The sequence below is a fragment of the Mytilus trossulus genome, chromosome 7 (assembly GCF_036588685.1).
Source record: "Mytilus trossulus isolate FHL-02 chromosome 7, PNRI_Mtr1.1.1.hap1, whole genome shotgun sequence".
Classification (NCBI taxonomy): Eukaryota; Metazoa; Mollusca; class Bivalvia; order Mytilida; family Mytilidae; genus Mytilus; species Mytilus trossulus.
The window spans coordinates 60,686,189-60,709,480 of NC_086379.1; the positions used below are offsets into that span (position 1 = coordinate 60,686,189).

General features: G+C 31.7%; 1 protein-coding gene across 4 annotated transcripts in view; it reads left to right on the forward strand.

The window, feature by feature from the left end:
• Positions 1-16,036, forward strand: part of LOC134725459 (uncharacterized) — a 62,138-nt gene extending 46,102 nt beyond the window's left edge. For 2 of the 4 annotated variants that reach the window (XM_063589282.1, XM_063589283.1), the window contains exons 14-32: positions 334-535; positions 1,737-1,802; positions 2,371-2,476; positions 2,987-3,095; positions 3,832-3,903; positions 4,034-4,111; positions 4,365-4,601; positions 5,250-5,480; positions 6,596-6,703; positions 7,446-7,549; positions 8,365-8,655; positions 9,077-9,218; positions 9,454-9,644; positions 10,159-10,264; positions 11,631-11,747; positions 11,993-12,394; positions 13,464-13,585; positions 13,864-14,028; positions 14,572-16,036. In XM_063589282.1, the coding sequence (XP_063445352.1) occupies positions 334-535; positions 1,737-1,802; positions 2,371-2,476; positions 2,987-3,095; positions 3,832-3,903; positions 4,034-4,111; positions 4,365-4,601; positions 5,250-5,480; positions 6,596-6,703; positions 7,446-7,549; positions 8,365-8,655; positions 9,077-9,218; positions 9,454-9,644; positions 10,159-10,264; positions 11,631-11,747; positions 11,993-12,394; positions 13,464-13,585; positions 13,864-14,028; positions 14,572-14,763 (3,041 nt within the window). In that variant the 3' untranslated portion in view covers positions 14,764-16,036. The remainder of the gene's footprint in view (positions 1-333; positions 536-1,736; positions 1,803-2,370; positions 2,477-2,986; positions 3,096-3,831; positions 3,904-4,033; positions 4,112-4,364; positions 4,602-5,249; positions 5,481-6,595; positions 6,704-7,445; positions 7,550-8,364; positions 8,656-9,076; positions 9,219-9,453; positions 9,645-10,158; positions 10,265-11,630; positions 11,748-11,992; positions 12,395-13,463; positions 13,586-13,863; positions 14,029-14,571) is intronic. The other 2 variants (XM_063589285.1, XM_063589284.1) reach the window with 2 other exon arrangements.
• Positions 16,037-23,292: the final 7,256 nt, after the last annotated feature.

Genomic DNA, 23,292 nt, shown 5'->3' on the forward strand with positions numbered 1-23,292 from the left:
GCAAATGATGAGTTAAAAAATTAATTCCCAATTCCAATTTTTTTATCATGAATAACACATCAATTCTTCAAAGGTTTTCGGTAACGTTTTCTAATATAACACAATATTTTTTTTTTTTTTCGAAGATGCAAAAAAAAGTTTTAATTATCGAGAAGCAATAATTTTCAAAAGACATATTTTAAGACATATATGGTCGTGCATTTATGAAAAGATTGAAAGATCATTCAATTGCTTTTTTTAAGCAACTTTGAACAAACTAGCTATTAATTAACACATTTTATTAACAATTACATATATTGGGTTTTTAATAAACCATTTAACTCAGAAAAACAGACCTCCCTTCTTTTCTTGACATAGGAGAGGAGGAAATCAATGCCATTGAACTGGACATGAGGATACGTTTAGCTGAACTTCAAAGAATGTACAAAGAAAAACAGAAACAGTTATCCAAATTGCAACCAAAAAAAGAAAAAGAAAAGGAAAAAGAAAAAGAAAAAGAATCCCCACAAAAAGACCATAAAGAAAAAGAGTGTGGGTGAGTTGATACTTTGATGACACCTGCTTGTCTTACGCAGACTTTGGACAAAATGATTGCTCACATATGTGACAATGGAACTGATATGTATGCAGCCTATGGCTAGTAAACCATATCTAAAACCATACAAAAACGTCAGATAACATGTCAGCTAGGGTAAATTCAAGTTAAATTAGTTGAAATGTAAATATTGAATTACACTAGAAACTTGAAACTTTGATTGCAGTGGTGACCCGATTTCTTATAGTAACTTTTAATTGAATGCAAATGTGCATCATTTCCATAAATCATCTCTTTAATCACAAATTTTGGTATAAGCTTCCCGATAATGATATAGATATCAAGATCCAGGAAAGGGCTGTGATGATTGTAAGTATTCAATTGATTCCCATATTTCTGATTTGAACCAACCGATGTATTTATTAGAGATGCACCTCAGAGAATAATATTACCCATATTATAATTCGAAAAAAAACTTTAAAAAAAACCTCTAAAACTGGGAAAGTTTAAAACAAACAAAAATAATTTTGGCTGTTATATTTTGATCTGTTGACTTTGCTATATTTATGACTTATCAAATATGTAGCTACCAGTCGGATTTTGTAAAACCGTAATTAACTTTTAGTTTATTGATAAAAAACAAAATTAATTGTTTAGCGCTATAAAACCAGGTTCAGTCCACCATAGTCTACATAGAAAACGTCTATACCTAGTCATGATTATGACAGTTGTTATCCATTCGTTTGATGTGTTTGAGCTTTCGATTTTGCCTTTCGATAAGGGACTTTCTGTTTTCAATTTTCCTCGGAGTTCGGTATTCTTGTGATTTGACTCTTTTTCACGACATGTATTAGAAGTTACAAGGCCTTTGTTTTCCATCAATTCCATTGGTTGATATAGTCTAACGTTGTATTTTGTCATGTTTTAAGAGCAATGCACAAATTGGCGCTTGATTTATGTCATTAGGTCTTCAGTGCTATTGGTGTGCTTGGTTTTCCCGCTGTAGTCTCTTGGACATAGGTTCATTTATTCAGGTTGATGATAAACGTTTAGTTCTTCGTTTGACTAATCATTGTGTGTGGTTAATTGATTTAATTTCCCTGCTTATTACTGTAATATTTGAAAGTGTTGATAACTGTGAGTGATAACGATTATGAACTTATGTTTTTTGTTTTAAAACTTTGTTCATTACCTTCTTCAGGGAAGCTAAGAGAGGACCGGGTCGACCAAAGAAAAAGCTGATTTCTTCACCAGGATCAGACACCAGGTAACCATTCTGTTTAAAAAAAAACATAGTTTTGTTTTCTTGTTTCCTTAATTAAATAACATATTTATTCATTCTGAAAAATAAAAAGAATAAAACAAATATGATATTTTACGTTTTAAAAGAACAATTAAGTTATTTGTTAGTTATAACTTTTTCGTTGCTATTTCTTTATTTTTCGATGTTGTTCTTTGTGCATTTTGATTTTGTTGACAGTGTTGTTTCTAAACAAACCGTCTTGCCTGTCCTGAAAAACGTGTTTCAAGTTCCTATTTTACATTCGGTAAATTTTAAATGTGTCAGATGTAGAGCAGGATCTGCTTACCATTCTACAGCACATGACATTTACTCTTGGTTATTGGTCGGTTACGAGTTGTTGACACTTAAGTCATATATGAAGTTTTTTGTGAACTTGTTTCATTGTTTTTTCGTTTTTTTTTTTTGTTTTTTTTTGTGCGGAGTTATCGGTTTCTCATCGACTTCTTCAGCCATTTGTTTGGAAATAAAACAAATAAAAACGGTTTAACATGATTTCATTTAATTTCAAATATACTATATATCTTGTTATTAGTGAGAAAAAAACGTCGCCAAAAACAAAAGATGGATCTGTTAAAAAGAAGAAACCAGCAGAAGAATTGGTGGATCGAGTTTTCAGAAAAACTGGTGGTGGATTTGGTGTAAGTTTTTACGTAGCATTCAAAGGGCAGTAATTCCATTTGGAAAGGGAATCGTTGTGTATACTTTAATAAGACGAAAACACTTTGACAAAAATATAATAACGCATGCAAAATGTCTTCAACAATAGACATGTGTCAATACAGTATATATTTTTTTAAGTACATAAATAAACTGTTTGATTGACAAGTACAACTGTGTACAAGTATATAAAATCAACATTTCTCATTCATTCTGTTAGTCGAAGAGATCAAGGTAGTTATACAAGAAAACTGCATCCAAAATATGTGTTGGGATTCAAAACATGCATTTATTCTTCATAATGTGAAAATAATTTATAAACATAAAATTCAAGAAATCGATAACGGATTTAATTTGAGAAAAGCACGATGTCTTTATCTTTCACTACATATTTGTATCAGTTAAAACATACGAACCAAACATTTAATAAGTATTTTACTTTATTTTTAAAGAATGGACAAGACAAATATTATGTATTCGTCCTATTTCAGATGCCATTAAGTAAAAAGTTAAAGGCAAACGCAATGGCAGCTCTTTTTAAGACACAATCAGGATTCACGGTGAAGAGAAAAGGAAGTACGTCAAGTCTTATGTCAGCAGGTGAGTAGTAGATTTCTGTATTATTAAATACTTTCCTGACTACAATTTAAAAATGTACCGAACTCCAAGGTAAATTTTAAAAGGGAAAGGTCATTCAAGATTCAAAAATGCAAACGTCAGCGATCACCGGAACTAGTGGAAAATAACTGTCATGTTCTTGACTTTGTGCAGTCATTTTCGAAGTAATGGTGTGTTAAACCTGGATTTATAACGTTTGTATTCTTTTTTACGAAAAGATCAACAAATGTTTAAAAATAAAAGAACATAAAAGAAGATAAAGCTAACGCAAAAGGGATATCCGCGGAAATGGATTGGCTTTGGATATTCATTGCTGCATTTGTGGTTTTTTTTCCACTAAAATTTAATGTATAACCAAAGAGACGCGTCCAATGGTCTTTCATCTTGGGAAAATTTACTAAATGAGAATCATATTATGCGTCTCAGCAAAAAAAACCAAAGGAGTATATTATGTTTTTAACTTGTGCATTAGATAGCTTATATTATCATAAGTTGATGTGCAAATATAGGGACAGATGTTACACTAAAAATCAATTTAAAAGTTAAAGTGTTTCAGTAGTGACAAATGTTAAATTATGAACATGAAATGTTGTTCTTTTACAGACGGATATATTCATTTCATCTTATCAATATCAATATGAATATGTAATCATGTTTATCTTTAAAGTGAATACATGTCTTCCCTTTGTTTAACAAATTCCTTGCATTGTTCTTTTAGGAAAAAGCTTTTCTTCAGAAAAACCTTTCAAGAGTAAAAAGCATTTACATAAAGGATCTTCAGATGGCAAAGGTAATTAATCTTAACTTCAATCCTTAGCGAAAACTATACGCTTCACTTTAGTATCTTTTTACACAATCTCATGTATATAATCCCCTATTCCTTGTTATCAATTGAACAAAACTTTATCTTTTATTTTCAGTCTCAATTTTAAATCCAAGACCAAAGAATGAAACAGATGAAAGGAAACGCATTTTTAAAACGAAGAAAATAAAAGAAGGTAATGATTAACGTCTTAGCTTTTATGATATTATTTTACCACAACTAGTTGTTATACAACACCCACTTTTTTACCTGTTTAGTCTTTTTTATCAATAAGTCAGATCTTGACACCAATGAAAAAAAAATTATGTACCAATTTTAAATCTTCCGGACCAGGGACACCAAATTGCTTCAATTGCCTCGTTTCATTTTATAATAATTGCCTCGTTTCATTTTATAATTTTATAAAATATAAAACCCACTTTTGACAGAGACTAAAGATGGCATATTAAAAAAATGGAGAAAAGAAGATGCTCTAAAGGAAAAGAATCTCGACATTGTAAAGGAAAAGAAACGAGAGTTACATAAAGAAAAGAACCGAGATATCCAAAACGATAAGAATCGAGATGTTCACAAAGAAAAAAATCGAGATATTCACAAGCAAAAGAATCGGGACGTGCACAAGGAAAGCAATCAAGATGTTCATAAAGAAAGGAATAAAGAAAAAGGTAAGTAATTCACAGCCCACCATTAATTATGCAACGCATGTTTGAGTCAGCTCGTATAATATTAAAATTCAGTCAAGTGATTATGTCATGTCACGGATTACGTGACACCATCGATATTAATAGATATCAAAGGTACCAGGCTTATAATTTAATACGCCAGACGCGCGTTTCATCTACATGAGACTCATCAGTGACGCTCAGATTAAAATAGTTATAACGCCAACAAATACAAAATTGAAGAGCATTGAGGACCCAAAATTCCAAAAAGTTGCGCTAAATACGGCTAAGGTAATATATTCCTTGGACAAGAAAATCCTTAGTTTTTCGAAAAATTCAAAGTTTTGGAAACTTTATAATAAAAACCATATAATTGATATTCATGTCAACACCGAATTGCTGACTACTATGCGGATGATACCCTCGGGGACGAAACGTCCACATGCAGTGGTATTGACCCAGTGGTGTAAATTGTTATCAAAGATACAAAGATACCAGGATTATAATTTAGTACGACAGAGGCGCAATCAGAATACTGTTTTAGCAGTCTGATCAATGTTTCGGTTGTCTAAATATGAAACATGTTTGAACAGAAGATTTTATTTTATAAACTGTGTCAACACTACATTTGAGAGTTTTATTTCTTTGTAGATAAGGAATCTCTCCAATCTGGTCTTGGACTATTAGCAAAATATGCCTCAAATGCTTTGAAGCAACACATGACATCAAAAAAGATCAAACGAAAACGACAAGGTTCGTGTTCAGAAGAGACAACAGATACTGTAGTCACTGCACCACGTAGTGATGAAGAATCGGCTACTACTAATGAGACTAACGAAAATATCGCTTCCACTAGTATAGCAACCTCCCCTCAAATAGAAGGTAGCTACTAACAAGCAGCATTATGTTGTTTTCATGCACATGTATTACCCCTGTAATGATTAAATTTTCTTTGCAGTTATCATTCCGCAAGTCAAATATTTTAGCATGTTTAAAAGAAAGTTGTTCACCATACCTTGATTGCATGAGTTATGTTTACTCAATGACCATTCTTAATGCAGTCATAATGTCACAAAATGTAGATATCATATAGACTTGTTACTATCCATATTTACCGTTTGCATGATGAGTGCATATATTTTAGTCTTAGAAAGCATAGGTATATTACCACCTGGCGACTGTCCACTCTATTTAATGTTGGTTGTTGTTTAAAATTTAAAAAAAATAGATAGCTCAATTTTGAAAAGTTATTGCAAAATACTTATATGAAACCGACCGGGCAAGGGCTGTATAGCAAGTCAAGGCCGTTTAAAACTTCCATGTGTTGTTATATGAAATTACTTTACTAATGGAATAAATATATAATTGTTTACAACAAATTCATCATAGATACCAGGGTGTTTCTGTCTCACACATGTGACTAGATTTTTTAATTTCGCTTTCAATTTCATTTGATAAATATCATTCTTGATAATAAAAAAAATGTTTGGTAAAGAATATGATATTCAGATTTGACGTCTTAAACAGTTCGATTTCTTGACATCTAAATTTGTAATCGATAATGATTCAATCGAAATTCTACTGGACAGACATCCGCTTTAGAAAGAACATGTCTTAAATTTGTCAGTGAATTGACATTACCAAAAAGTAGGCTATATCACGTTATCTGAAGGATAATGATGCTTTGATTTTCAGTTATGACAAAAAACATTTTTGAAAATTGAATTAAAGTTTAGATTTAAGAATTTTTTGTTGTGAAAATTAATTTATTTTAAAAATTTAAATAAAATAGGTGAGCTCGATTCGTTCTCCTCATGCAGTACGACACGCAGCTATATAAAAATATATATCGATACCTTTTTATGGAGGGGGTATTGATAATTATGTGAAAAAAATAATAAATCTGTTGACAAAGTAAGTAAGCATTCTTAAGGAATTCCCTGTTGAGTCTATTATCTAAAAAAAAAAACTTGTAAACATTTACCATTTCTATACAGAAAAAGAAAGGAAAGATGTTAAATCGGAACCAGGCAGCCCTGAGATCAAAAAGAGAAAACCAGGTCGACCACGCAAAGGAACGCCTACACGAACAACAGGTGTCACAGGTAAAACATAAAGCAGCAGCAGTTTACTAATGTTCAAATCTTATAAGTTAATGGAGAAGATACAAATAAAAAAAATAAACAAACACTTACGGAATCCAAAAGTAGAGAATCGGATCGCGTCGACAGGGGTAAACATCGCCTGATAGGCTGCTACACCCACCACCCGAATTCACAGACTCGGTAAAAATGTTAAAATCGGAAATAGGACATACTCGGTAAAATAACATTTCAGACTATTCTGGTATTTAAAGATATAAAACTCGAAAACATGTCGCTCTTCCTTATAGACTATTTTGGAGCAGTTTTTGTTTAGATTACAGGGATGCAAAGACTGCTTTTTAAAGAAAACAAACGAAATTATCACTTCCATCAGTATCGCAACGTTGCTTCAATTTGAAGGTGCATATACACCTCACTATATTGCATCCCTACACAGACTGTGATCCAAATAATGATTATTTGTTTTCGTTAAAAAGAACAATTTGTTTTGGAGTGAGTATTCTACAAAGAAAGATTCAGATATCTGGCAATATCTTAAAACAAACCTTATTTACAGTATATTTTACCCAAGTAAAACTGAAGGGCCTATGCACTAAGAAATACTAGTGCTAAAAACCATGTCAAAATTGCATCATGATTCGAAAAGGTTATTAAAAAAAGATATATCTATATTATATCCTCGAAGTTTTGTATTTTAGTGATTTTTTTCAATATCATCCGTATGTCCAAATGTTCTTTTCAGAAACACTAGTAGCGAAAACATCCAAAACGTTCCAGTTATTTCAGTATCAAAGCTTTCAAGATCTAGCTAAAAAGAACAAAGATGAAACTCAAAGAAAACCAAAGGTAATACTACTTTTTCATTTTTTTTACTTCATAAAGAATCACCCTCAATCAAGATACATTTCTATAAGAAATGAGAATTAATGATGATGTCACTATCAAGCTGATTAAATGGTATACCCTAAAATATAGGCAATTAAAGTTTACCGATGTTCAAATTCGTCAATCAATTAAGTGATCAAATTAAGGACACACACAAAATCTAAGGGAATCGAAAGAACTACAAACGGAGCGAAAACGGATGCGCGGGTTGGATAAAAGAGGGGCGAGAGATAACAGAGGGACATTCTAGCGTCTCCTGCTGTGGATGCATTCTCTGTTATGAGATTTCAAACTTGGTTAAAATTTCACAACGAGACTAAGACACAATCGTCGAAATAACAGATTAAACGACAGTTCTAGTATCTTTAGATCTAGTACTGGAAAACATGCCGATTGTGATCTGGGATACAGATATTAGGTCTCGGTTAACCAATGCGTAAATCTTAGTTTGTCCTTCCTCAAAACTCTGTTGGAGCAGGTTTTCATGCCGATTTTTTAAACAAAGGTAAGGCTCATTTTTGTTGCCAAAAAACTGTGTGTAAACTGCCGATTTCGTCTTGCAGACATCACAACTGACGAAACGATATAATGAATTCCTATTCCGTTATCAATAGTAAAAGCATACTTGAAATTAATGGTAGAACTATTTTATTGTTTGTAATGTGAAGGACCAGAATATATCTTACGCTACAATCATTTTCAAACGATTTTTTGATTCTAATCAATAATTCACTGATACGAAAAAGTATTGTTAGTATACTTATATATTTTCAAAGGTGGAACCTGAATCGCCTATGAAGCCATTGTTCCTGGACGAAGAATGGTTGATAAGACGAAGTGAAAGAATATTTCTAAGTGATCCTAGTCCTCAGCCTAGTCCAAATTATACCCAGTCAACAAAGCAATCGGGTTCCAAACCTCAAACCAAAGCTGAACCAAAATCAAAAAGTGACCAAGCAAAGTTACAGAAAGCTAAGAATATGAAAGAACTAACTCAGAAAGTGAAAAGAAAATACAAAAAATCAATGGAAAAACGAACAAGTATGAAAGCGATGGAAATGAAAAAGGTTATTATATTTTTTTAAGGAATGGTTACATTTAGATATGCTGCCATTTTCTGAATTGTTATTATACTATTTTTACAGTTTTATATGTACTAGTATGTATGTTCATTTCATGATTAATTTATACAAACATAACTGATTAATCAAGACCTCATTTACTGTTAACAGGTAAATGCAAAATCCTTTTTTATTGGGGTGAAATTACGGCATCAAAATATAAGTTCATTCTTCATATCAATTAAGGAACTTAAGTATGAACTATTTGTAGGGTGAATTTCTCGTATTTGACGGGATTGCCAATTATTAAATGATTTAATAAAACAAACCTTGAGAAAATCTCCTCTTTTATAGTACTCTGTACTTCATCTGTTAATGTACATGAAATAACATATTTTTCAAATTGTTATTTCTTTATCTTTACAAGGAACAAAGACGTGAATTAAAAAAGAAAAGACTCAAAATTAAGGATATAAAACCGCTAATCAACGTGCATGACAATGACGATAGCGAAAGTGAAGGAGATGATATCCCACTAAGTCGTCTTAAAGATATGCCTTCAACTCCAGGTAAGAAATTAAGGTGTTTTTTTTTTTTTAAAGTTTTTAATAATTATTTCAAATGCATATATGGAATTAACTATGTCAATAAGCCGTAGTTCATGTTTATTTTTCATTAACATATGTATAGTGGTAAAATCGGTCTTTACATGTATTGATGAACAAAGTTTTGATATAAGTTGAGGTATCAAATGAATATTATTTCTTTTCCACATAAAATCTAATATTATGCTAATGTTTGCAGGACCAAGAACTTGTGTACTTACCGAAAGCGATCTTCAAGATGGACTAAATGTTCTCGTATTCAAAGATAGTTTGTTTTATGAAGGAACTGTTCAACCTATTCATCCGCCTGATATTTATGGTGTTCTTATAAAAAATGAAAGAGGAAATCGTCCTCATATTTATTCAAGAGAAGAGATCCTGAAAGAAGTTGTAAGTATAATTGGTTGTGTGGTATTCCCAATATACTAGTACCGTTTCTACATAGACATTTCTCATAATTATAACCGTATATACATTTATTTCTGTGCCATTTTGTGTTAAAAAAAAACATTACTGCAATGTATGTTATACTGGTATATTGTTTAACTAACGGCTCATTTGATACACATTAAATGACGTTATATTGGAATATTTTCTTACAATGAGCTTTGTACTTCAAAATGACCAACACACTTAATGTCAGTAAGACATGCCTCTTTAACCAGAAATCTGAATTATTTTTGTCAACTCTCGTGCGTAGAAATATACTTTGGTTCAAATATATTGCTATAGCATTTAGGCATTCTTTTTGTTTAACAGCCCACGTCTTTTTTGATTTTCGAGTTTGTGCTTTAAAGCATTACTTTATAAGCATAATTTTAAATTTGATTTATCAATTATCTTTTGATTTTGATTCATATAAAACTTGTTTGAAATGAGTTGTTAAACTGATACTATATTATAGGTATTGGATCTACAACCCAATTCCATTCAACTGCGAGAAGGTTCTCGTATCTGTGCTTACTGGAGTCAGCAATTTAATTGTTTGTACCCTGGAACTGTTTCCAAAGGTAATTTTGTAAGAAACAATTGTATGTGTAATTATATATAAGCAATCGTTTATAGTTGGCTATAGCTGGGTCAAACATTGACATGGTCCTTCACATACTAATGAGGAAAAACTATTCCTCTACATTAAAGTTTCTCTGTCATACAAAAAAACTCATCATAAATACCAGGTTAATAATTCGATAAGTCATATGCGCGTTACTTGTACAAAAGACGTCTAAGTCTAAAAATAATGTATTCAAGAAATCGTTATATATATATATATAGCTACAAAGATAAAGAAATGAATACGTAATAAACAAATGATTCAATAATTGAGATTAGGAAATAAGAACAGTGTTCTTACATTAACCCGTCTCCTACTAATAGATTTACACAAAACATATCTAATATTTTGATTTTCTCATTCCAGAAATAGATTACCTTAGCCGTATTTGGCACAACTTTTTGGAATTTTAGGTCCTCATTACTTTTCAACTTTGTACTTGTTTGGCTTTATTACTATTTTCATCTGAGCGTGATGATTCTTATGTAGATGAAATGCGCGTCTTGCGTATTAAATTATAATCATGATACATTTGATAACTATTATATCATGTCAGTCAAAGTGCGGACTACTGGGATGGTATATCTTCTGTAACGAAACGGTAACATGCAGCGATATCGAATGTGTACGAACTGTCGATTGATTGATTGATGGGTTGATTGATTTACGGATTGATTGATGTTTCACACCACTTTCATCACTTTTATGCTATATTATGGCGGTCAGAGATATTTTCTCGGGGTAGAGGGTGCATGGGTACCTTCTAACCATGTCGATGCATCCAGAAGAGTTGATTGATTTACGAGATTTGAACATCGGTTAGCTACTGTCGCTTTAACGACCTTTTGGTTGTATGAACTCGTCAAATATAACAGGCTTATAACTATGTACGTCAGGCGCACGTTTCATCTACATGAGGCTAACCATAAATTCTTACCTAAATTTACCTTAGTTTATTTTTGATTGTTTTAGCGTTCTCTAACGGCTGAAAACCCAACGTCCTCCTTTTTTATAAGAAGATACGAACTCACATTTCTCCAATCGCTTGCACATATAAACGTTTGTCAAACCTTATTTAAAGTTTACTGAGAATAATAAATATAAGAATGTTCTATGCATATATTAATAAAAAAGCTTATCTTTGTCTAGTTTCATTTGGAGTTCATGCTTTTCTCTAAGTTTGTGTTAATAACCCTTAGCGATTTATGAAATTGATCATCGGTATACTGCTGAAACTTAAATTACTACTAACATAAATTACTGTATGCGCAATTGCTAGTAACAGTTCAAAAAACTCATTAATGGTGTATTTTGTTCTGTAGGCAGTCCCAATTCTAGTCCAGATATACGATTCATTAATGTTGAATTCGACGATGGTGATTCTGGTAAAATTCCAATCGATCATATACGATTACTACAAGCAGACTTTCCACTTGTGTGTAAGTATAACATTTGCATTAGCAGATTTTAAAACAGATATTGTTGCAGACTTTAATCATTTATATTTTTTAAAATAAAATCATGATTGTGAATAAAACAATATTTTTAAAATATTTTTAAAGAATGAAATCAACACTGTATTATTTTCGTGCGTCACAAAGATGTATTCGGCAGATTTAAATAAAACATCAATATTGAAGTGTTAGTTTTATACAATTTTCATGTGAAACAAATTGTATTACAGCATATGATCCAAACCCTCTGTTGCTTATTGGAAAACGACGACGACATACAACGTCAGATATATCAGAACATAGAAAATCTGAAAATCCTTCTGTTTCTGATTCTCATATAAAAGTCAAACGTGGCCCAGGGCGACCTCCAAAAATAAAACAGGACGAATTTTTAGAAATTGCTTCAGAGGACGAACAGGATATTGATGTTTGTGGTTTTGATGACAGTGATAGTGACACTGACAAAGATGATACCGATAGTGTGTTCAGTTTACATTCTTTGCAACAGCATAATAAACATCATGGTTCTAAAAGAAAGCATAAATCTGACAATGATAAAGATGAAAAGATTAAAAAGAAAAAAGTTCGTTCGGAAGATAAGAAGAAAGAACGAAATGTTTTTGAGGATCAAGGTAATTTTTTGAAGTGTAATCATTCAGACATACCTCATTTGTCATTTATTCATCATTATCATTTTGGAAATCATCATGAGGGGAAATCCATATTGGCTCAAAGTCTGATGTTTACTCAGTTTAAAAGCATTGGAAATGGTGACATAGCAAGAACTGAATCATTGTTCCAGAAGCCTTCATTTAATGTAGAGACTAAAAGCAGAGCGGCGGCAGGTACTAATTACATTATACATGTTGTACTGCCTTCATCATGCTTCTACATACAATGGCTGTGCTTTTATCTTATATTTCCATTCGATGTTGTTGCTACTGAGATTGACTTTGTGGTAATCTGTTAAGTACTGAAATATCATGCACTATAATGTTATTAAAATACCCGAGTAAGATAGCATGTAGTTCGTCTATGTGTCATTAGTTTTTATCACTGCAAAGTTTCAATTAAAAATAAGAGATATAAAGACATGAAAGTCGTGTTATAAATTGAAATTATAATTGCAGAAAAATCTAGGTGTGCTTCATTTTATTGGATTTCTCCGTTACATACTTCGGACACAAAGAAACCTCATGCACTCTGATTATCTCCAATATTCAAATCAGGCCAATAAATGGTACCACATAAAATGTGACATTTAATCCTCAATAAAGAATAATCAATATGAACTGTAATTTGTGTTGTGTATACATTAAATTTTCTGATTTTGTTTCATTATAAAAATATGATGTATAAAATGTGTAGAAAGAAACTGTAGGTATTCAATTGCATAAAAGAGAGGCGGAACATGACATAGGATAATCTAGCCTTATAAGATGAAAAAAAACTGACAAGGCCGTGGCAAAAAAAAATAAAAAAAAGTTGAAAGACAATCAGGAGTCTTAGCTGTTTTAAAAATGAGATATATTTGTATCAAAGCAAATAACAGTTCTGTCAGAAGGGAAAATTAAGTGGTCTCGGAGGTTATTGGTATGTCTTAGAAATACAGTACAAAACATAGTTGCCAATATTGTTGGACAATCGTTTTGATCATTGTACTTGTTTTGTTAATTTGTTGATTATCAAACTTTTTTGTAGCTTTAATACCTCCACGACAGCTATGGCGCTGGCATGGTAAAAGCACAAAAAGGCCTGGCATGAAAGGAAAAGCAAAAAAAGAATTTTACAGAGAGATTGTCCGTGGGAAAGAGGAAATAAAAGTAAATATTCTGATTTATTGGTATAATGTTAAAAACGTTTAAAGTTGTGTAATGTGTTTGTATCGTCTGTCATGAGTACAACTGTAGAATACGTGTGGTGTGTTTTTTTAATTGCTTGAATTTAAAAGTATTGTTAAATTTGTCTTAAAAATGGAATATCCTTTTAATTCCCTTTTGGTAAAAGTTTTGGATCATTATTTTTATTGTATATTATCTTTTCCTCGGTGTATTATTCTATTAACTAATAAATGGTTAAAAGTAAAACTGTTATCTTTCAGGTTGGAGACTGTGCAGTGTTTCTTTCTACAGGAAGACCTCACTTACCGTACATCGGTCGCATTGATAGTATGTGGGAATCGTGGGGAGGTCAAATGACTGTCAAGGTCAAATGGTTTTATCATCCCGAGGAAACTCGTGGTGGTAAAAAATTACAGGACATGAAGGTTCGTTATTTCAATTGTTTTTTTTTTTAACCCTGATAGAATGCTTTATAAAAACAACGTTATTTTTTAATATTTATCATTTTAAATTAATTATCATGTTTATCTATTTTTCTATCTCAATTATTGACAAAGCTAACAATAAGATTTTCTGTAAAGTCTTGTCTAAAAATAGTCTACATATCTTGTCTTCAAATAATACGACTGAAAATCTTCAGTTGATTTTAAAATCCATTTAAATCAACATGAAAACATATCAGCTGTCTAAAAATAAGTAGCAGCTGATATGTTTACATTTAAAATATTTTCATCATCAGATATTTCAGAGAACAAATCTTTTCTTTGTACTTTGTAGCATTGTGATGATAAACAATAAAATATATATTTCATTTGTTCAAATGTAACTATTATGTCAATAGCAACTGTTTTGTTGGGAATTATTATTGCTTCAGAGGAATTCTTATCGAGCAATTAGAGTAAAATAGATGTGCTAACTTTTTAGTAGCTTTTGATATTATTAACAGGGGTTATATATCTTTATTACAGAGAGCTCTATTCCAATCCCCACATTTCGATGAGAATGACGTTCAGACAATTTCACATAAATGTGACGTCATCTCTTACACAGACTATAGACGTGGGAAATGTGATAAACTAGAGAGTTGTGATGTATATTACTTGGCGGGAACATATGAACCTACCATCGGATTACTCAAATTTGAACAAGATGTCATGTGACTTCGTCATGTCTAGGTCAAATGACTTCCGTTAAAAGTTGTGATAAAATTATATGTACATGATTGTGTTCATTGAAGGTTGAGAATTACAGAAATCCTTACATTGCATTGATAGTTTCTTAGAAACTTGTTTGCGTGGAGGTTTGAGCTGTGATAAGTTTTGTGTTCGGAGCATGTTTGCAAAGTCCCGAAATGTTGTTAAGACTTGTTTTTTAAAAACATTGTTGAATTATTGTTACACTATTGTACGTTGTTCGATTACAAATATTTTTGTTGATTTTGTAATATTTTATTGAAATAAGTGCTATGTTTAAAACATTAAGTGCTAAGAACTTTCTCACATTTGAACTTCGCATTTAATAATGATACGGTGCTTTCATGAATACTTTTATCTTTGTCTCTGGTCTATTTTTCTTAAATAAGAGAATATAAGTTCTTTTTATCTTGTATCTTACAAAGCAGCATAATGTTTATATATGTAAAATTTTCTATAACTTGCTTTTAGACTGTTTATGTGCAATAGATACGCTGTATAGTTAAAAATGTATAGGTATGCAGAAACAAGGATGTGTTCATAATCTTCCAAAATTGCAATATTGATTAGAATCATAATGAACAATTTTGATAGACACTGTTAAATTTCGGTATATGTCAATTACATATCAACTCATTCACACAATTAAAAATAGACATCTGGAGACCAACATATAGTCAAAACATTTATAGGTATGCTTACATACGTAAAACTGTAGTTTTGTATCAATTAGAAACTTTGAAAAAGATCTTTTTTAGTTTGAAAGAATTATTTAATTTATCTTCTAACACACTATAAAATTTGTATGACTGTTAAACTATATATCATCTATTCCAGACCAACCGGAAATTCGTTTGGTTGTATTTAGGTGCCTTGTTATACCATATGGAATATATCCTTCCCCTCGTCATCGTGTTAATTTGGTTTTAAATTTTCAGTAAAATTATATTAATTTTATTATATCTTAAACACAATGTTTGATCTGAACACATCCTATGTTTTTGTGAAAAAGTCTTTCATAACTTTTGTGTTAGAAAGGTTGTGATGATGTGTATGAGAGATGTTATGAATTGGCGAGAGAAAATGTATGATAAAATAGTTGATGAATGAGCAATAGTTGAAATCCAAGTAAAAATATCATGGTGAATAAATGTGAGGATCTGCGTGCATGCAAGTCATAAATCTGAGCTTATGAAAAAATCTGAACATGCATTTCGTCAATAAACATGTCTCTAGTAAAGCAGTTATTATAAAGGCATACATTTGTCCCTTTCTACATATCATTAGATGCAACTGTGAAGCAAGTAAGAGATTTTGACTGGCTATAAGACTAGGTTCAGTCCACCATTCTCTACGTAGAAAAATGTCAGTAACAAGTCAGGAATATGACAGTTGTTTTCCACTCGTTTGGGGTGTTTGAGCTTTTGATTTTGCCATTTGGTTAGGGACTTTCCGTTTTGAATTTTCCTCGGAGTTCAGTATTTTTGTGATTTTGCTTTTTCTTATCACCAAATACGACTAGTCCAAATACTGTGACTGATCAACACGATAGTGCCACTTGTTAAGCACTTCAATCTTTCCTGTTCGAAGCAGTCGATTTTACTAAACAGTAGTTTACCGCTGATCGAAATTCATAAATCGATGCTCATAATTTAGGGTTCAGTGTGTATTTTGATTTTCGCATTTATGGAGCTTGCCTCAACCAAATTTATGAATCTTATATATAATGCTAACTAACATAATATAAAGATCAAGTTTGAAATTGGGTGACGTCCCTTTTACCGTTCTAGAGTTATGCCCTTTCTAAAAATAAAAATTACTGAATTTTTCGTTTCCGTTCTCAAACTTTAGTTTGCCTCAACCAAATGTTATGAAACTTATACACAATGCTTATTACCACAAAAAAATCATAGATTAAGTTTGTATTTTGTGGCGTCACTTTTACTGCTCTTAGAGTAATGCTCGTTTACAAAAAGATAAAATTGGCTGAATATTTCTTCTCCGTTCTCTTACTTCAGTTTGCCTCAACCAAATGTTACGAAACTTATAAACAATACTTATTAAAACAAAACTCAGATCATTAACAAATTTGGGTAGCGTCAAATTTACTGATCTTCAGTTATGTCCCTTTATAACTTTATATGATATGTAAGCGGGGGCATCATAAGTGTCCCATGGACACATTCCACCTTTATCTTGTTTATTCTTTACGGGTATAATATTTCTGTGTTTTCAAAAATTGTTATATTTCCGATGAACTAGTATACATCATTACTTAGGGGTCAGTTGGAACCCGACTTCTGGTGCGGGATTTTCTCGCTGTGATACAGACCCATTTGAGGTTTCGTGATGTTTTCTGCTGTTTGGTCGAGTTGTTATCTATTTGAAACAATCCCCGTTTCTATTCTCAATTGTATTTCCTTATTTGAAACGATTTCATTTCTTCTGATTAGCCTAATTTTAATTATTATTTCTTGCATCAAATACATACTTTCTAAATTTAATTATTTATATTTTACTTGTTCGTTCTCAGTATAGATGTTATTGATTCGGAGTTGTAGAGAATACTCTCAAATAAATACTTATGATGAATAACATCAATTTCATATTTAATGTAATTATTTTCTTCTGAACAAATAATTCAAGGTGAGTAGCAGCTTAAGGTAGTTTACCGCCTAAACATTTTTAGCAAGTTGCTTTGCGATATAATCCGTTTAGTTTTATAATTAATATTCTTGCTGATTGTATATATCATAGAAACCCTTTCAATGATATGTATTCATTTAAATCTAGATTAGAACTGTTTAAGGGAAAATACCATCATGCCACAAAGACTGACGTACTAATGAAATCTGGTGATCAAGGCAAATCAAGGTAAAGCAAAGGAAAGATAATAAGTACATTCAAAACAAAATTCCGCACATGGATTCTGGCTATTATCAAGCAGTCTTAAACTAAATCTTGCAATACATTGTCTTAATGAATTAACAGTTATTTAGGTACTGAGCCCTCATTTTTTTAGAGTGCAACATGGTATATATAGTTTATGTCTCCTATTTTCGCATATGGATGTCATTGATAGATGATTGCTCCGTATGTTAAGGGAAAAGCTGTTATAGTAAAGTATTGTGATTTATTGACCACTAACAACGGTTTTACCATGGAACCACAGGTATGTAATATATGTAATCCAGTTTGTCCGAGCTTGTAAAAACAATACACCATCTATCAGTCGCTTTTGAAAGGTCACGAATAGCAACGTCTACTTTTTTTCAATTGACATAGTGATACTATAGGAGAAAAACGCTGAAAGTTAATTATAATTTTCGAAAAAGCTAAAAGTTATGTTTTGGGTTTGAAAGACCTATTTGACGGCAAAATGATAAGGTCAAGAAATCTGCATGGAATTTACTTCAATTAACTGCCTTACTTTTTTTCTACCAAGTTTGTCAACGTCTCAAGTTGAGCATAACAGGATGAAGGACCAATTTGCAGCAATTTATTTAAGAGATAAAATGAGGCAGAAATAAATTTCATTATGCATATTCCTTTTTTGGTGGTATTTGACCTCCCCTTAATTCATTTACAATATTTTCTCCGTTTCTTTTACAACGTCGTACTTTTTTTTGGCCTTTTTAACTTTTGGGGATTTTAACGTCACTGATGAGTCTTTTATAGACGAGACGCGCGTCTAGCGTATATAAAAAAGGTGTCCTGATATCTATGATGAGTTTATTTACAGCCACTGGGTCGATGCCACTGCTTGTGGAGATTTATTTCCCGTGGGTATCACTAGCTCAGTAGTCAGCACTTTTTGTGCTGACATGAATTATCATTGATATGCTTATATTTATAAATTAACTGTTTACAAAATTCTGAATTTTTGAAATACTAAGGCTTTTCTACCTCAGGTATAGGTTACCTTAGCTTGATTTGGCAAAACATTTAGGGGTTTTCGTCCTCAATGCCCTTCAACTCCGTATTTTTTTTTGTTGCCTTTTTAACTTTTTGGGATTCGAGTGCACTGATGAGTCTTTTGTAGACGTGACGCGCATCTGGCGTATTTACAACATTTTTTCCTGATATCTATGATGAGTTTATTTAATTCTTGTTTCGATAAGATGGAGTTTGTTTTGTATAAAAAGATCTTAATTCATGAAAAGCTGAATATGTGCTCGATTGAAGAAAATATAAGTCAGGAAAAGAATTGTTTGTACAAATGTTTAAATATTCACCACTGCTAATCAATAATGAAAGTCAACGTTAAATAAAGAAAGAAAGGTGTATAAATGCAATTAATATGTGGACTGGTAAATAGCGGAATTACCTTAAAAAAATAAGCATAGCCAAATGAATCTTATGTTAACTTTGCCTGTCTAAACGAGTGGGAACCCTAGTTTCTTAATGATTGCCTAATTTAAGTAAGCAAACAACAAAGCAAAAAATTCTTTAATATTTTTGACAATTCTATTTTACAAAACCAGGTTTAACCAATCATTTTTTTTCTTAAAATGTCCTGTACCAATTCAGAACAGTTATTATCTATTAATTCGTTTCTAAATGTGTAAATTCACATTGCGATAAGACGTGTCACGGAACTTGTCTATCCCAAATTTATGTATTTGGTTTTGATGTTATATTTGTTATTCTCGTGGGATTTTGTCTGATGCTTGGTCCGTTTCTGTGTGTGTTACATTTTAGTGTTGTGTCGTTGTTCTCTTATATTTAATGCGTTTCCCTCGGTTTTAGTTTGTTACCCCGATTTTGTTTTTTGTCCATGGATTTATGAGTTTTGAACAGCGGTATACTACTGTTGCCTTTATCTATGTATGTTGCATTGTCGTTTGTTTTTGTTGCACTTCAGTGTTTTATTCTTTTGTTTTTATTCTCTTATAGTTAATGTGTTTTCTCTGTTTTAATTTGTTAACCGGATTTGTTTTCTTTTAATCGATTTCTGACTTTTGAACAGCGATATACTACTGTTACTATTGTATGTCTATTAAGTGGAAACTTACACCCTATTATCAGTAATAGGTAAAGCATGAGCAATATGTAAAACAGTTATCAAAATCTGCTGTAAACGGTTGCAAAATCCATCATTCCAGTAGCAATTTGAAACGCAGACAAAAATCTCTATACAATAGTTGGTCATTAGCAATCGGGAAAACAAATATTAGCTTATCGGTCGTACAAATTATCGGTACCAAGGTGCAAAATCTGACAAAATATGCTGTGAATTTTACCTCTCAACATAGCACTCACTGCAAACGACCAGATTGGTGTTCATGAAATTGAGAATGAAAATGGGGAATCTGTGAAGGAAACAACAACCCGACCAAAGAGCAGAAAACGGCCGTAGGCTACCAATGCGAGAAATCCCGCACCCGGAGGCGGGATAATGGACGTCATAACTTACTCCGAAATATATCGAAGGAACTAAAATTAAAAATTGTACAAGCGTAACAATGGCCGGAAGATCTTGACTTGGGACAGGCGCAGAATTGCAGCAGTGCTAACGTGTTTTTGATATCTCAACACTCCTCAATACCTCTAGCCAATGTAGAAAAAAACCACGCAGCAGTATAATATGATTGTATCAAAGAATTTTCGTATAGCAGACTTACTCAGATTCAACCAATTGTTGATGCTTATTAATACTTCAGGATACACCTTCTCAATACAGTTTAAAATTGTAGATGGGCCATTTCGTTTTTGATTTATGAATGTTCTTTTGATTTTATTTAAACTCGTTTTTTTTTTAAGGTTTGATCATAAAAATGTATTTGCCATGTCAAAGATCTTGTTAGATGAATTAAGGCTACCGTAGTTTACAGATATTCAAACTTCTTTTATAGTATAGAAAAAGACAAAATAATGTAAAAAACAGAAATAAATATTAATATGACAATTTTTACTGTAAGTTGATTATTTGGAGAAATTTGACTGTAATAAAAGGAAGTATATGCATATCCTGCTATGCATGCACACCATATAAAAATTACGTATTCGGTAAAATTACGACTATACTAGAATCTGAATATATAATACTCCGTAAACCTGTCACTATATATAGTTAGTTTTTTTGGGGTATTTTTTTTCAACTGTAAATATTTTATTTCACTCCTGGTTGTGAACAATGTCCCTTAGCGCTAGTTAGTTGTGACATCGACACATCGTATTGATCAACCAAAATGTCTTCGACTTTCAACCTTATGTACTGGAATATGCTATATATTAACAAATTCGTCATAACAACGCCTGTATTGTAGTTAGATGTTGATATTTATAATACTTTATTGTTATTTACTATAAACTAATCTGTTTGTGATACATATTTGATTATTCGATCAAACACGTATGTGTAAACTTTTAATGATTAATGATAGCAATGGAATTGTTATTACGATTACAATTGATCACAATGATTTTTTCGTAAATTTTTACTTTTTGTAAATACATATTTGCCTATAGCCTTTTGAAACGAAACAGAAAACATACCAGTTTTGTATGAGGTAAGTTTTCTACCGTTTTAATTGATTATAAAACGCGAGCTTACATTTTGTACGTTTGCTGAATTTAAAAACTATTAACCTTGAACGAGCAAAAGATGTGTTAAATTTTTTAGCTCAATTTGAACTCGAGGGCCGTGTTAACTTATATATATTATACGAAAAACAAATATGTAACACATACACAAATGACAACCACTGAATTACAGGCTCCTGACTTGGGACAGGCACATACATAAATAATGTGGCGGGGTTAAACATGTTAGCGGGATTCCAACCCTCCCCCTAACCTGGGACAGTGGTATAACAGTACAACATAAGAAGAAACTATATAAATCCGTTAAAAAAGGCTTAACTCATCAGATGGACAAAAATACATGTGGACGTGGCCGGGTACTTGTACATCACGTCACAAAAAGGCACAATGGACAGATTTGAGAGTACTCGCAGTTACCTGACAGCTATTTCAAAGCCAATAACAACTAATAAAAAAATCATGCGTCTAAGACTAAACTATCAATCCGTACACATCCAACATCCAATGGATTGAGTGTAAAGACGTCATATAAAGTCAAAGAAAAACATGACCTTGTGCAATGCCAAGTTACAGGTATCGACAGATTGTAGATCCATGAATGTGTATACTGTGGATTCATTTATTTTCGTGGGTACCAATTTTCGTGGATTGAGAAAATTTTACATGTTCGTGGATATTTAATTTCGTGGTTTTGCCAAAATCTGCATACAAGCCTATAGAAAATTTGGGGTTCGTTGAACATTTAATTTCGTGGTTCGCCTGTTCCCACGAAATCCACGAAAATTGGTATTATGTATATAGATGGCAGATCCATGAATGTGTATATATGTATATAGATGGTAGATCCATGAATGTGTATGTATGTATATGTCGTGTACAAGTTGCGATTTTGTACAGGTTATAACATGTACAAAAATATTGTACATATTATAACTTGTATGATGCAAAAATACAAGTTATAACATGTACAAAAGTACCTCATACATGTTATAACCTGTACAAAATATTGCTTAAAAATGGTTTCAACTTGTACAAAATCGAAAAATAAGGATATGTTTCTATTATCGCAACAAATGTTATTGACATCAATAATATTTTCATAACGTTTTTATTATTCCTTCATGTTAGTGTGTTTTGTCCTTTTTTGATACAGTTAATGTCCAGGGGTCAGTATTACGAAGCATTCCTAAGACTTGTCATAAGATACATGTATATCTTAGGACGTGTCTTATGATTCTCTTATGACTATCTATGGACATATCTTTATTTGATGAATTGTAAATGTGAGTGTCCACTTTGATGGCAATAGTAAAATACTTTTATTCTAGTTGACACTAAAAGACATAAGAGGATAGCCAGGACAGATTTGTCTACAAATAAAATTGGGAATGGAAATGGGTTATGTGTCTGAAAGATAACAACCAGCCCATGGAGCAGACAACATCCAAAGTACACAAATACATGCTTTCAAAGTAGAGGATATATATTTAAAACATAAAAATGACATTCGCATAATGAAATAATCTTATAGTTTATAAAACAAGAGGCTCTCCAGAGCCTGAATCGCTCGCCTTAATTTTTTTGGTTAAATCTCTCATCAGTGATTATTTTGTCTTTTCAATTTATTTAAATGTTCTTTGAATCGTCCTATTTTCTTCAAAAGCAAAAAAAAATAAAAAATATTTTCTCCTATGTTCTATTTTAGCTATAGGAGCTATGTTTCTTGACATACAAGGAAATAAAATATAAAATGTATACTAGATACTCTGAAACTCATTTAGCCTAAGTTTGGCTGAAATTGATACAGCAGTTTCAAGGGAGAAGATTTTTTAAAGTAAGTCAACATGATGAACAAATGGTAAAAAAACAACTTTAAAGGGCAATTACTCCTTAAGGGGTCAATTGACAATTTTGGTCAAATTGACTTATTTGTAGATCTTACTTTGCTTA